Source organism: Simochromis diagramma, unplaced genomic scaffold (assembly GCF_900408965.1).
Source record: "Simochromis diagramma unplaced genomic scaffold, fSimDia1.1 OVJJ01000487.1, whole genome shotgun sequence".
Taxonomy (NCBI): domain Eukaryota; kingdom Metazoa; phylum Chordata; class Actinopteri; order Cichliformes; family Cichlidae; genus Simochromis; species Simochromis diagramma.
The window spans coordinates 1,513,819-1,530,378 of NW_024387305.1; the positions used below are offsets into that span (position 1 = coordinate 1,513,819).

General features: G+C 40.3%; 1 protein-coding gene across 2 annotated transcripts in view; it reads right to left on the bottom strand.

The window, feature by feature from the left end:
• Window positions 1–15,631, bottom strand: part of mxi1 (max interactor 1, dimerization protein) — a 30,879-nt gene extending 15,248 nt beyond the window's left edge. The window contains exons 1-3 of one of the 2 annotated variants that reach the window (XM_040004486.1): window positions 15,242–15,631; window positions 12,932–13,034; window positions 9,011–9,040 (exon numbers count right to left, since the gene is read on the bottom strand). In XM_040004486.1, the coding sequence (XP_039860420.1) occupies window positions 9,011–9,040; window positions 12,932–13,034; window positions 15,242–15,470 (362 nt within the window). In that variant the 5' untranslated portion in view covers window positions 15,471–15,631. The other variant, XM_040004487.1, reaches the window with a different exon arrangement.
• Window positions 15,632–16,560: the final 929 nt, after the last annotated feature.

A 16,560-nucleotide genomic window follows, 5' to 3' on the forward strand; every position in this document is an offset into this window, starting at 1 on the left:
TTATTTTTCTGTTAACCAGCGAATAAGCTGTTGGGAAAGGAGCTATGTTGTTCTTGTGGTCTGTTATCCAGGAGGGTGCACACCGTCTATGTTGCTTCCAACTTTCTCTCTGGGTGATCATTATTGTTATGTAAATGTAGACAAAAATAAATAAATAAATCACAGCATGCCAATAATCTCTGACGCATTATGACAGCCAAAATCATTAGAAAAATATGAAGTAACTCTAACTGATCTTAGCCCGTTAGTATTAGAAAAGTTTGTTTGCCCAGTTGGACAGTGACAGTAGGTGAGGGCTCATAAAGTCACTTTAAGTTTTAATAGCAGGAAAATCTGGAGGAGTTTCTTTTTCACAAGACAGGGAATATATAAAAAAAGCACAGCTGCCACAAGGAACAGAATTTTGAGTGTACTGATATATATCTAACTAGAAAAGTTTCTTACATGGTCAGTGCCTTACGCGCAAATGTGATTTTTCACAGATTTTTACTGCATTTGATAAACAGAAAGGGATTGCGTCACATTTCCACATACAGCAGGATCCTTCTTGGCTAAGGAGTTAAATAATAATTAAAAAGTATTGGTACGCTACACAAACTATGCCAAATGAGGACAGTCTGGTTAGATGACAGGGAACACAACAAAACAAAAAAATAAAAAATAAAAAATGCAAAGGGTGTGAAAATGCATTGCCACATGTGGGTGGGTGGGAATGAAACTACTGAGCATTCAGGCAGTTTTGACCTCAATCCCAAAAAAGAGATTCAGTGTGTGGAAAAGAGAGACCATTTTTTCCAATGGCAGTAAGCTCACAATAAAAATGTATATATGGATATGAATTCGGAGCTAAAACGAGACTGGAAACCGAGGGCAATAAAATGCAAATGGAAGTTTAAAAAAAATAAAATAAAGAAAGAAATCACTGTAGACCTGCAGAATCCCTGCCACAAATCTAAAGGACACAACTGGTAAATAAAATAGAACCCAGTTGACCAGGCCACAGCTGGTGTCATGCTAAACTTGCTGAAACACATTCATGACACATGGCAAAGGAGAGATGGAGGACAGGCTGAAACGAATGAAAACAGATGATACAAAACAAATCACTTTGAGAGAACTGGGATGAAAGCAAAAATGCGTCAATTTACCCTTTTCGAGCAGCAACCACAGACATAAACACGTGCTCACGCACAAATACACACACGTGCAGAGCGTGCTGGAATAGAGAGAGGGCGATGCGCTCTTTGTGTGGCTGGGCCAAGAGACTCTGGGGCTGAAACCCATCACTAACGCACGGATTAGTTCACACGTGCACACTGCCTTTTAATCTGGTCCACTGACAAAGGTTGGACGAGAGAGAGAGAAACAGAAAGAAGGAAACTGACAAATAGATGGCCTGAACAAAAAAAGATGGCCACAGAAACAGAGCCAGAGTTGGAGGGCAAAGGAGGAATGGGGGTTGTAATTGACGGGTCGGAGGTGACGAGAGATGGAGGGCAGGGCACTTTAAAAGAGTGATACCACCTGATCTAAAATACTACCAATACATGTGTCTTTGGCAAATGGCCTAAATCCCACAGATCAGATCATGTGACTGTATACCTACACTACTCAAAACACATTCATTTCTTCTTTTAGGGAGCAACCTCTTTTTCCATTTGTCTGCTCTTCAGCTTGCGGACACAATGGCACACACGGTCACTGACCCATCGGCAACCCTCAGTTTCCCTTCAGCCTTCTGTCAGTGAAGGGGTGAGGGCAAAAGCTTTGGATTAAAACTCCAGTATGGCTTTTCTCCAAAAATGGGCCTAGTGTAAAGTCAGGGACATCCAACCAGATGTTGGCTCTGGGGGCAGGTTGGGTCCTGTCAAACAACAACCCCCTTAGTTGTTCATGTGCTTTAATACATCCAATAGAGAGTGGGGGAAGGCATGTCAGCCAAATGCTCTACATCGACCTTTAATGCGCAAAATGTACACGATTCTCTCTCTAAATTTACTTAAAGTCACTCAATCCAGCTAGTGGCATGCAATTCTACAGAAGTTATGCATTAGTTTTAAACATGTGCATCTCATATGACTTTCAGTGCAGGTTTGATGATGAGAAAGTACACGAGGCAGTAAAGGGTGGAGACTTTTTTTTCCCCTACGCATCTCCATCACACTGCTCTCATTGGTGAAAAATTAACCTCTGTGATTGGTCAGAAGACAGCGGTGTTTTCCCCCTTTTTCCCCAGCTGTGAGGCTAAAAATAGAAGCAATAGTCAGATTTAGCCTAACTGAGTGTCTTGCACTTTCAGCTAGCATCCCCTTTTACCTCTTTCTATCCTAAGTCACCAGACAGATCATTTAACAAGCTTCTTCAGGAAAAAGGAAGGGACGCAGGAACATTTCTTCCTGGAACATTATGTAACCCCAGCTTCACCCATTTTCTCCAAAGTGGCCTAATCAAGCAGCCCCACACAGTTTTGTTAATGGCACAGGTCAAAAAACCCAATGTGTAGGAGGAACATTTTGCAGAGTATTATGGTACAGACTGTGTGAACAGCCTGTACTCTAACAAGACCGAACACCTACAAACTAATAAAAAGAAAATGTTTCTATTTTAATCAGTGAAAATTAAACCAGGTTTTGAGTCAGAGAGGGGACTGTTTGATGGCTTAAACCTGCTGACTAAGCTTCTATATCCATTCAGCTTTATTCCTTTTGGTCACACCATCCTTCCACAGAGTGCTGTGTAGATGTACTCTTGCAGGATAAAGGCACAACAAGAAGAAGCCCAGACAAGGGGTTAAGGGTCAGAAGAGCCGAGACAAGATGTGAGTGATGAGGAAGCCTTCAAGTGCCTACATATTAATCCTCTGTATGGGTCTTCTTTACACCTGTCTACAGAACATTTGTGTCGGGACGAAACAAAGATCTACGGTCTTATCTGACGGCAAACCAGTGAGGATTGCCAGAACATGCTATGTCCATGACACCTTACAGACCTGTTTTCAATCAAGCAGTATTTGATACTGAAATTACAGATAGTAATAAAGGTGTGAGATAATTATAGCACCCCATGTAATAAGATGATTCAAACTGATCATTCATTTGACCAGGAAGTCTTTTAAAGAAGCAGTTACAACAGTTATTGAGCTTACATTGGCAGCACGCCAGTGATAAAAAACGTTTGCAAACTTTTTTTCAGATTTTAACAGTACTTTGTTCCATTGTTGTTTCCTTCTCAGTAAAAAGGTTCTATTTGTCTATTTAAAAAAAACAAAAACACAATCTGGAGGCTTATGTGGATTTTTCACATTTTTGATGTTAAAAGGTAAGTGCTCCCCGAAAAGATGTATGTGACTGGCCTGCTAAGAACGCCAAACTACAAAAAGGCGTTACTGTCAGAACCCTCAGAAACCCAGCAGCAGGTGCGATTGATATGCAAATCAGAAAAGGCTAATCCAGTCTCCCTCCACTTGACTCAGAATAGTTCACTTATGCTACCAATGTGGCACAAGTGAAATGCAAACGTCTCAGCCTGTCTTATAGTTGGCTGAAAACAATACACACATTCCAGAACGCACGATTTAAGTGTGAAGATTCTTTCACCATGTTATGAGTGAACTATAATTTTAAAAAGAGAAAATAACGTCTTCATTGCAGCTGGGAACCCTCCACACTAGTCGGTAGAGCAGGTAGACTTCTAGCCAGAGCTACAAATTGACTGTTTGCCAACTGAGTACAGGCTTATGTCCTACTGACAGGGCAGAAATGCTCATTGTACACACACTGGGAGTTTATATAAGGCTTGCGTGCTTCTTAAGGCTCCCTTAATTAGGTGTGTTTGACCAATCTCTCTACTCATCCCATCAGCATCTCAATAACTTCCTTGTACTGAGATACCATCGTTGGCTAAATCAAAGCTTAGCTCGACTATTCAGAACTGGGTCTGAGTGGTTTCAGAGAGAGGGTAGGTGACATGCCTCAGCACATGTGCATGCTCTAGCTGGGCTCACCAGACCAAAGATCAAGTCTCTTAAGCTGCTTTTCTGAGCCAAGAAAAGCTTACAAGTCGTCACGTTGGTCAGAACAAATGGTCCCAGTCTTAGACCCTGCAGCAGGGCCTGAGAATGGGCAGCACTCCCTGGACTCGAGAAGCAGTATTGCTTTCTTCAAGAAACATCAACACAGTCAGAGTAACCCAGGCTTATTCATGTTCGACTGCTCATTCAACCCAAAGGCTGGAACAGCAGTGCAGTGTTTTAAGCCCACTGGTTAAAAAGAGCAGAAATGAATGAGGGCAGTCAGTGGCAACAAAGTAATGTGCCATTTAAAAAAAAATGTGCCACCCTTCTATAGTGATATTTAGCTTAGACTTACTGGAAAATTAAGAAAAGCTTTCAAAAGTTTGAACACATAAAGAAAAATATTGCTGTATGGGTTGTTGTGACTAGCTGAATCACAGTTAATTTTGTGTCACGCATGCATGCGTGTTATTGCGTGTTATCCACTTTTTACATTTTGGACTGGATTTATGCCCAGACATGAGCAGATGAATATGATTTGGTATGTTTGCAGTTTGCTTTAAGACCTTCAATGTCAGTGGTGTCCTCCTGATAAAATTTACAGCAGAGATAGCAAAGGTGTTTTTTCACATGACTGTCATCGATCAAGCAGTTTTTTTTGTTGGCCAGTAACTGTCTGCATATTCTGAAAAGAAAGTGGGCTTTAAAAGCAGGGACTAAACTAGGTAACTGCATTAATAAAAACCTTCTTTGAACTCTGAAATATGTGATCCCAATCAGCTGGAGACTATATATTGGCCTGAAAATTGTCATAATAGGTGTTGTTTATATAACAGCTAAAGGTAAATCCGACCAAGTTCATGTCAAGTTCATACACTTCACACATACACAAACAAAAGGTGACTGCAAATGAGGCATTACATGTTTAGACAAAAAAAAAAAAAAAAAAAAAAAAAAAATCAGGACTTCACAAACACTCCTTACATGCCAGGCAGGCCAACCTCTAATGGCTAAGGGTGTTTCTGATAAACATATCCACAGAATCACTCTCAGAGGTGTTTAGCTCATTCTTTGAGGTGCTAAAATACCCTGTGCAGTGGTCGCTTTGCTCACCGCTGTGCCATCATTGCACAGATGGAGCCATTTATAACTGCAATTAAGTTGTAAGAAGCCGTTGCAGTATTCTCCAAAACGATAGGTTTCTCCACTCAGACAATATCACGTCATACACACTGATAAGGAGGAGGAGATGTCAAAACCGGAAGCCAAGAGTTGGCAAGTGTTTTTTTGCAAAGTTCTTTCCAAAAACTCAAGTTTTTCAAATTACTCCAACATTTGTATTTGCATGTGTCCGAGCTTCTGTGCAGGATTACCATTATAATGGCCGTAAAAACCGACATGATTAGTGCAAGACTGTTCCACAAAGATTGTGTCTTGCAACACAGGATGTGATGTGAAACTTGTCACCAGAGACCCGCGACACGAGCCACATGGCGAGCATAAAAACGGACTTAGGCAGCTCCTCCGTGTCAAATCAAAAAGAAAAGCTAACATTGGTTTTACTACCTGGGAAAATTTTCTGACTGCATTACAGACCTGGCCTCAACGAACTATATTAAAAATGGATGAGTGGCAGTTCAGGAGGAACTCAGATGATAAGCAATGGTTCTTGTTTTGTTACCTTTTGATTGATGGCTTTATTATTAATCAATAAAACAAGCTTTTACTAGCTATAATAAATCCACAACTGCTCGAGCCCCTACAGATTCAACTCCGAGCCATAAAAAAACATCTTAATTGTTTAATGTTATGCACATGCTTTACACAACGCACAACAATAAATCACCAACTAACCTGAGCACTCTGACTTTATAATCAACACGTTTTAAAGAAAATGACTAATAACCATAAGGCCGTGAGATCAAAGCAGTCGAACCACAACATGCAGTCATACAAGCCTTTTACTGTTAAATCCTACTAAGGGAGTGTAATTTAGCAGTGACATGTGGAGGTGAAATAAGGCTGTTAGAAGGTACATGATCAAAGCGGCAGATGACTACGTTATCTGGTCCCACGGTAAGCATCTGGAATGTGTGTGGGGATTTTTTCCCCCCCTTTCGGTGCCTTTTATCCGTGTCCTAACGTCTCTGCTGTCACACTGAGTCTACAAGCCTCAGAGGTTATCAAGAGCTGCGGTAGCCATGCAATGCAAATCATCTTGCCTGCAGTAGATACACAAGTTTGATAAGTGTTGGAAAAAGCTCCACCCAGGCTGGACCAGAAAGGAGCTGCTTCCAATTTACAGGACTTGGAAGTCTGCTGACATGGAACGAAAGCTGCTTCTGTTGCACGATCATGGTATAAGCCTGACACACTTGGATGAACAACTATGCTCGAAACATATGACTTACATTGGGGCATGTGCTTAAAGGGAATTGGATTAGCTTCTGGCAAAAAGAGGGATTATAAATGATTCTGACTTTGAGTGTGCTCTAAAAGGATTGATTACCATTTCAATTTTTACTCTCTTTCTTTGCAAATGGAAATGTGAATTAGTCTCTTATTCGCCTGCTACTAAGCTGCAACACCAAGCTAACTGTGTCAAGCTGAAAACAAAGACAAGAGTGAAGAGAAGAGTGGTGTCAGTATCCAGACTTGGTACAGGACAGCTTATTCCTGGCCTGCTCTGCTGCTGCATGTCTCTCTAAGACTGCAAAGTGCAGCCAGGAAAAAGAGGAGGGATGGGATAGAAAGTTTCACTGGACATTATGCACGTATTGCGAATGAAAACACACTGACGCTAAACTAATGCACAAATGAATGGTCGGTCGTTTTTAACATTTAAACAAGTTAGCTTATTTCTGCACTTCTTCAAACCATCTCTAGTGATTTAGTGCTTTGCAGAAAGTAGGCTGTTTTTCAGGGGATTCTACAGACTGTGCAATTTAATTAAAGGAAGCAAAAACAGCACAGTCAGAAGATTCCTGTTCATACAAACTAAGCATTATTGTGACACAATTAGGATGCTTACTTTATGAAGTAATCATTTTTTGGAGGAGTAATATATGATGCAAACAGAAGATAGCATGGAGTATAAAACATCGGAGCAAATGGACAAACAAAACTCACACAGAAATAGATCACCAAATCTAATTCAAACTTTTAAAAAAAAGCATTAGAGCAAAAAGGATAGGAAAGTACACCTATTCTGCATCTCCTGTTATAGTTAGCAGTGATTCCCACATATAGGCTTTATACAAATCTACTCTGAATGACCATGGCCATAAAAACAAGCCTTACTACAAGATCAGCCCAAAGAATGAACAAATCCATCCTTCACACTGTGTTTTAGGAACAAACAACTGAGTTGGCACATTTTTTTTCCCCTTTGAAATGTATTTGTTGGGGTGGAACGCTGAAAGAAAAGAAAAAAATGCAACTCCGCATGGGTGCTGCAATCTGCTGAGGCCATTTAGTCGACCAGCCGGCCTTGTGTGGCTTTGTATATGAGCACCAAGATGAGACATCAACTCTTGTCTATATTTAGATCACTGGACGGCTCTCCTTCCAATGTTCCCATCCTTTCAGAAAAGGCTGCCAGGGAGAATGGCGAGAAAAAACAGGCTGAGGTGATATGTAATTACACTGAATGGATCCAGCCTCTCGCATCCTTTCATTGTACCCACACGCTCAGAGATAATGAAATGGAAGGCATGCGTTTTTTCATATATTTACCATAAATCCTGCAAGTCGGGCCATTCTTATTTATGGTGTCAAAGAAAAGGCTCTAGTGCTTGACTCTGCATGGAATAAAGAGCATAAACACCAGCAAGTACCCTAGTAGTGAACTCAGTCTGATAAGGGCTTCCAAGGTCCTGTTGCTCTTAGCAATAAAACCATCCCAAACCAAAGTCTGGTTAAATGCACCACTTCCTACACTGCAGATACCAACTTGAATGCAGACATGTAATTCAGTACAGAAACATAAGGAACTTTAGATGCAGATACAGTGCTGAAATTTATGCTGCTTCTACATACTACATTGATTTAATGTCATTTCACTTTAAGTTTTTAAATCATACCCTAGGACAAACGTATGTCTGCTACACACTAAAATTGCAGGCGTGTACACAAACTGGACACAACCATTGGACTGCAAACAGAAAAGCACCCGTATTTTATTTGACTGAACAAAATAGGCTTAAAATAATTAACATGATAGTCCAAAGATCTAAGCCTAGCCAGAGATGCAGCTTCAAAAATCACGCCTCTCTGTTAGTAACAAACAAGTTGGAAAGTAAAATCATAACCCTGCTAACCAGTGCAGTTCTGCTATACTTTGATCTGGAAAATGAATGGATCTATGCTGTGCCAGAGTAAAATGGCATATAATCACTTGAACGGAGCAGTACGTATCCACAATCGGGACGAGGGTGTAGACATAAACGTGCAAGGAAAAAAAGCCTGCCAGTACTAACAAATGCTTATGTTACAACCTCAGTAAGATGTAACTTACCACAAAAGAATGTGGCTCAAACATGCCCAATATCGTTATACGGCAACTTCATTCATTAGATTTTAACCCTTTTCTGACTGCTAGACTGGTCAACCATTACTGAATATCAACTACGAGCTCAGACAGAAGTTTATGTCACACATACCCACAGAGTTATATGCAAAAACGTGGAGAAGGAAACTGCGTATGATTCACTGTTACACAAAAAGGTGGAAGGATTATGCATATTAGAGGTGGAAATGGGTAAGGTGAAACGAAAAGGAGGAATTCATGAACCCAACTGGGCCACCCAAGTACTTTTATCTTTAAAGACCTGTTGAAAAATAAGCGTTTACTTAAAAGGCCATAACCTTGTAGGGGAAATGAAGAAGTAGGTCATAACAGACTTGATATATGTGGGTAGGGCATGTATGAGCCTGCAGTCTGTGGTCTGTGGTCTGATTAAATCCGAAATGTGTTTTAAAGATGCACTGCCAACTCACCTATTCTTTTCCAGCTCGTTATGTGTCGACCTGCAAACAAAAAACAAAAAGCAGAAGCTGTTAAAAAAAAAGAAAAGAAAAGAGAACAAATGTACAATTTTGCCTTAATGAGCAAGCAAAATAAAGGTACAGGGCGTCTTTATCAGAAAAAAAACAATGTACTTTACATGGGTAGTATTAGAATACTAAGTATGTATGAGCTAGAAAACCACGGGCTGAGACGTGAATGGTGAATTGGAGTGTCAAATTTGATTAACAGATTTATTAATTAATCTCAAACTAGACCAATTCTAGGCTCAGTGCACTGAAGCCTTTACACAAACAAATGTCAACGTGACATCCAGGAATGCACTGTGGCACAGTGCCTCTTCCTCAATAATGCAAGGGACGATGTGACACTGCAGACACTTCCATTCACACTGTGCATGTGTGTGCGACTGGTAAAGTAGGAACGTGCGCACACAAATACACAAAAGCAGCCAGGATTCAGTGCTCTGTTAATAATCTAAAGTGAATCAGCTCGTCCCTAAGAGTGTCTGTGTGTGGAAACATACTGAAAGGAGACAAGGCCTCCCCCAGATTTTTTAAATGGCCAAGTTCCCTTTCACACAAACTGCACTCTACCTCCTCCCAGGGGGCAAAATGGGGGTAGGGGAGTGCTGCTGGATGCAACCTGGTCAAGCACTTTTCTATAGCGTGGGTTATCAATACTGCAGTATGCTTTTTTTCTTGCCATCTTGGTAATAAGCATGCAGGAAATATGGATGAAGCAAGAGGTAAGAACAGAACAGAGGGAATGCTGCGGTTCCATCTGTAAAAATTGGCCCAGACTCAGAGGAATTCATTTTTTTAATGAATAGATTACTGTTTATTTAGTTGGATATGCTAGACAGTATGGTAAGTCAACTGTGGCAGTATATTTGATTTGACATGACAAGGTCTATGACCAGGCTGAGTAGCTACTATTACAACAAAACCCAGGCCACAAAACCCACGTTTCAGACACTGCAGGCCATTTGCTTAAAACCTGAAGGAGCCTACATGCTCACGTGCATGCCTTCATCTTTTATATACACTACGGTATATAAGCACTGAAATCATGCATGGCTGTGCTCTTCACCAGGCCAGCCACACAAACTAAAATCATATGAATGGTGCATTTAAAACAGCATAATCTCTTTTTGTTTAATGGTGATCTCCATAAATGTCATAAAAAAGAAGCTAACAGCCACACAATTAGTTCTTTATTGGGAAAATGAATAGCCACAGTCTTGTGTTGAACGCTGACTTCTTTGCACACATGTAATTATTTTCATTGTCTCCAACTCCGCTTATTTCTGTAACTGTCTGATCTGTAAAGTCAGATCAATACTTTGGAGTGCATAATTTGCGTCATCTGCTGTCACAGTGGTTTCACTGAGTCTGTGTTGCTTGGTAACCAACATCCTGCTTTGTAACCTTTCCAAACTCTGAATGTTTTACCAAAATGTGAACCTTCATTTGGTTCCCTTTAAAAGCGCATTTAGGGAACAATGTTAAAATTCAAGATTCCAAGGAACTTGTGTGAAACCAAACTTCTTTTTTTACATTTGGGAAATCTCTTCAGCTGCTCTATTTCACTATACTGAAAAATGAGGTAAGCTTCAGGTCAGCCCTGATACAAGCACACACAGTCACACTGTATCTCAGCATGGCCTTTCATTTGGCCTAAGTCAACTTACGTGGGTTTTATCATCACAATCGTTTTTCCCTGCCTCCTGAAACCCATATCTGCATGTCTGGACAGTGACAGCAAGGCCACACAGAACAGCAGCATGCTTCCTTCTGCAGGCAGGCATGCATGTATGTGTACGCGTATGTGTGTGCATGTATATGCATGCAGGGAGTGGGTCAGCGAGATAAAGCTGCCCTGCTATAAACGGTAGGCAAGAGAGGACAGATTCAGATAAGCCCATCACTTTAAGCCTCAACACGCTACCGAGAAGGCAGATATAACTGGAGCAAGCAACTAAGAGTGTGTTAAAATAAAATGTAATATTAATGTAAATATTATAATGAATAAATTAGCATATTCTCTAAGATGTCAGCTTAACATTAATTTTAAAAGGGTCCTTGGAGTGTTTATAAGTAAGGAATAAACAAGAACATGTTTGAGACTGAAGCTTAGGTATATATGATGTTCTTTTTGTTATTAAAAATGCAGACACAGAAGATGGCTGCGTTGTAGATCTCTGTGGCTAATGCACCATGCCTTTAATTTGCTCACTCGGCTTCTGTCATACACAGGATCTCTGAATGAAAAAGGCCCATCGAATGATCTTATTTTTTTAGTTTGCCAGATGCCCATCTCCCCATGGGAGTAAACGAAACCACATCACAATATGAAGCTGTGAATGGGTGTTTAATACAAAATGTGTTAACGCAATAGGCGAGTTGTAAACATAGCTCTATGAATAGAAACAACAAGCATTATCACTGCACAGTTTTATTGGTAGTGCTTCTTCACATCTCGAAGCATTTAAAAACCAAATCTTTTCTCTTTGCCACTTGCTTCCATTTTCTCTCCTGCATACGTAAACAGTTTGATTACAGACTCTCAAAGTTGTCCCACTTTAGAAGCAGATTTCAGAAAAAGCATGCATTGTGAAAGCTGACAGCTTTTCTAGCATTTAACTTTACATTAAGCATCATTAATGTGTCCTTATGGATATTCTCACAAGACTAAATGTTATGAAGAGTTATGAATACGGTGTCAGACTAACAATATATCTGATCGTGACTGTTGCCATGCAGAACTAGGCAGCTCATGATGAGTAATGCGCAGTTCCTGTTTGGTGGCCTTCTCTTACATTAATATTAAAAAGCTCTTCAAGAGTACGAGTGGGCTTTGTGTTTGATGTATGACTGTCGATGGAAAGATTAATGTAAGCAGCCTAACTTAAAAAAAACAAACAAACAAAAAAACCCACACAAATCCAGTGGGTCTTAACTTAGGAGATCCTCCCAACTCCTGTTACTAAATACAAGTGTCTGCCATCAGTGAAAGTAATGTGTTTGACAAGGGCCTTAATCTATGTGGCAGTCATTATCAGCGAGTGTTACTAAGCATATGTTCCATAACAATCACCAGTAGCTTTGTAATTATGCAAACTGTGAACCCATGTTTTTTTTTTTATAGAATATGAAGGTAAAGATGAAACAGCAAGTCAGTGATTATACAAAACATAAGTCCTATAAATGGCTCCACATATTCGTCTTTTGGTGTCTGCAAACAAAACATGCCATAAATAGCAGCGTTTCCTCTTTAGGGGATAAGACTAAATGTCCCTTTCTCCCACAGTGAAGTGGAGAATGCATACTAGGGGGAAATACAGAAAGTCAACCACAAAAAAAGAAATTACTAAATTTAAAAATCACGGGAAAATGTTTCTGCATTGTTTAGCCAATAAATAGAAGAAGTAGAAGATGTCGCTGCAACATTTTTTTTCTTAAGCAACATTTTTCGTTTTAAAGTCTTTACTTTCACCATGATCCCTAACCTTGACCACTGCAGTCCGTTTGACAATCAGCTGATGAAAAGCCAGCAGAGCCCCTGTTGCTGCCACCCCCCCGTCAAATCCACCGAACCAGCGGTGTTGACGGTCAAACGTGCACGTAGCTACTATAGATGTCTCTACAAGTTCGAGGATCGATCTTTTGTTATTCAAATGTCAGTGTCTCTTTACATAGAAAGCCCCTTTATCTGAAAAGCGTAAACGCTGCAATAACCAGCTGGCAGCAGTTTAGGATCACATGCTATCTGCAGCAGTGTCATCCATCCCAGAACTTCACTTTCATTACTGGCATATAAATAGCAAGACAAAGAAGAAAACAGACACTTTTCCCCAGCAATCACAAAAATGACTGAGAATAGTGTCTTACCTATTGTGGTTACTGCTGAACTTCTTATTTCGGAATTTCCTTTGCCTCTGGTAGTTTGTGTTCTGATTTGATGGAAACGTCGAGGCATATCCATGTTCACACTCTGTTGGAAAAAAAAAAACTGGTGGTTAACTGACTAGCCACTTTTTTATTTTGGGGGACACTTTCTACTTCGAAAATCACCCTTTTTGAGCCGACAACCAGTGCAGGGTTGTCACTGCCAACTGAGACATTTGGAAATGTTATTACCTCTTTCTCTCCTTTCTATGTATTCTGCTGCTTCCAGTAACCGCTGGATATTTATTAGCTGAACAGCCGTCATTCTTTCCTGAGGCTGGCTGTGTTGGACGTTGCAATCTAGCTTTGCAAGCAGCAGCAACGACCGCTTTTTTAATTACAGGGAAGACAGTGCATTGGTTATTATTAAAACTGACGTGTTATATCCTTGTTCCGTGCCTTTGCTGGCTCATGAGCAGCCTTCGCCAAAAGGGAAGGAAAGAAAAAAAAATCCAGTGTTCGCAAGCTAGCAAGCTACAGCAAATCCTCGCCAGAATTCACTGTTAGAAAAAGAAAGCGTATCAAAATATTTAAAAGTTTCTACGAAACACGATATCAAATTTTTTACAAAAACTGGATAAAAACAATATAAAACGTCCCCGAGGGAACCCTGAACCAGCAATGCGCGTGCTGCAGCTCGTTTCCTCTCCTTTCCTGTTTGTTTACTTAGCTGCTCAGCTGAGAGGCGGGGATCCAGCGGCGGGAGAGGCCGGCCTAAGTGCAATGCATTCTGGGAAATCGAGTATTTTGGTGAATATGGTCCATTTTACCTCAAACGTAAACATTCCATTAAGTTCACACTTTAGCCCACCTTTGCTGAGATATATATCGATTGGAAAATCATTCACGATTGTAATAATGTTACAACTGCAACTACAACAGGTCAGTGTAAATTAATACATACATCTGGCAAAGTTCCAGTGCACAGATCAGCAGAAATTATTTTAAAAATGGTGTGTTTACTATTGTTCTTGCAAAGTTTAGGAACGTTGTTGCTTCTTTTCATGACAACGTCATAAATGTATGACAAAAAATAATAAATCATTAATTAGGGCTGCTTTTCATATTTCAATTACTAAATATCCATGTAATTCCATATTCTTGCCAGACTACGCGTCCTATAGAAAAGCCCTACAAATCCCATCCTTCACTGGGACAGTAGGCGTGTCTTGGTCGGCTGTAGCCAGGCCCAGCAACACGTGACGTTGCTATCGAGCGTAACTTCGATTGGCGAAAGGCTTTGACAGGCGGCGAGGGTTGAGCTCGCTTCTAGCCAACCGCAGGAACCTTGCGCCATGTGGAAGCCAGTGCGACACGCCCCCCAAAATAGCAGGAAGCAAACAATCGAGAGGACTGCTTTCTGTAGAAAATTTCCCACGTTGCATTATTATAGTCGATATCACTTCAAAGGCTTTCGCAGCGCGTTTCATCCAACGTGACCGACCTTTCTGCACGAAAAATGCATATATAAATTCGTCTTTTCGGTCTTTTAAAGTCACGAGTTAGATGAAAGCGAAGCCATGAAAATGATCATAAAGAGTCGTTTTTAGTAGTGCATTGCCCAGATAACATGTCATTACATTGGATACGTGCCAATCCAATATCCATCTGAATGATCGTGCTTTCTGCAATCAGCCAACTTATCTATAATTACATCATTTCTTATAACGTGATAAACAAGCAAATCATGCAAGGTCGGATATTTTCTAAAAGGTCGAGTCAACGCCGCGAGCTATAGCCGTGGCGTTTATCTATAAAGTTTCAGTTTGTTTCACCGATCGAGTCTGCGGGGGCACAATGACATCATCCTAAACTGAGTTGGAGGGCGCTGCAATGTGGTCAGATTTATTATAACGGAATCGTAGCCAACATTCACACCCACACACCTAATCATTATGTCATATTGCTTTGTCTATGCAGCAGGGAGGTACAAAAATTATAGATCCCTGTGTTGGGAGTTGTGGAGAGTGACATAGCTCTACACGAAGATAATGCGGATAATGCAGGTAAAAATAGTCCGGAAAATTACGAAAGCTTATATTTTTCTCCCCTCCCGTAACTGCAATAAGTAAGGTCACCTAAATCAGTCTGGTGCTCTTTCATATTCTGTGTTTACTGCAGGCAGCGGTGCTTAGTTGAATGAACTCAACCCTTTGTTGTCTGAATCTGTTGACAGTGAAGTCTTTTTTTCCTTCCTGAAATTCAGATGCAAAGGGGAAAAAAGATCAAACGCAGCACACAAATAAAACTCACTTCCGTCCTTCCTCTCGGCGCTCTCAAGAAACCTAGCAGCCTCCAGCAAAACTTGTACATTTTTCAGAAAAGTGTTGATCTGCTCCATGTGGGAGTCTTTGGAGTTGAAGACGTCATTGAAAGGACAACTAGACATCTCGAAATCTTGCTGATCCAAGAGAGACGCATCGGAATCAAAAAAGAACTCCTCACTCTTCAAACTTCTTCTTTGCCTCTCACTTTTGGCCATTTCCCCCCCTCTTAGTTTCCGAGCTTTCTGGCGACGGGCTGAGCGCAATTCGCAGTGAGGCAGCTTCTGGGGGACGCTGCTCTTGTCAGATGGTGTCTCTTTTCTTTCTTTCTTTTCTTTTTTTTATGAATGCAGGGTGTTTAATGTGGAGCAGTGGCCAATGTCAGTAGATGATGGTGCATGGGAAAACAGGGAGCCCGGCCCCTTAGAGTCTAAGGATTCCGCATGGTCCCTGTGCCCGCCCTTGAAGAGAATACAGAATCGTGCATGCATGGACACTATACCAATGAATCATATTTACATGTTAACATTGCATAAGAGTTTCATAATTCTGTTTTACATGGCATCACATTAAACAAAAAGAAGCATAACTTGAGTTTAAACAGCAGTGGCAGGTGTGGGACTAACAGCTTTTATTGTATTCTACTGCTGTTTACAGAAGTCAAGCTATGAGAAAGGCATTTAAAACTTGATTTGAAGGTAAAAATAGTTTTTGTTGTTTTAATTTGTTACAAAGAAGTAGGAAATTATTATTTTCTTCGCTGACCACGCTATTTGAGCAAATAAAAAGGTTAAAAAAAATAAAATAAACGAGGCTCTGTGCATGTTTATCATGCCTATACTGTTTTCTCACCAGCATTTTTTCCAGATCTTTATGCCATAGTATACTCCAAACTGAACCTCCCACTGAAAGTTACCATCTGTAAATCCAAACAAAGATCAGTACTGGAGATTACTGGGCTACAAACATGTCTAGTCATGTTCCTGGGTCAATGGCCTAGAATTTCAGAACTCAGACTTTTTATTAAATATGTTATTATTTATTCCTTTGCATGCTTGTTTCTTTTATAATCAATCGTGTTGTTTAGCTGCAGTTGCTTTTTGTAGTTGAGTTTAGTTAATTTAGTTGTATCTCCAGGTTTAATTTCCTCTTATTCATTAGTCTCTATGGTATCTTAGCTCTAGGTGTCAATTGTTTCAGTATTTTCTTGTATTTTGCCTCTTCTGTTCCCATTAGGTTTTGAGTCTTGATTACAGTTTGTTTTCTATAAGCTCTTGTTTTCCCTTTTATATCAAGTTTTCTATATTC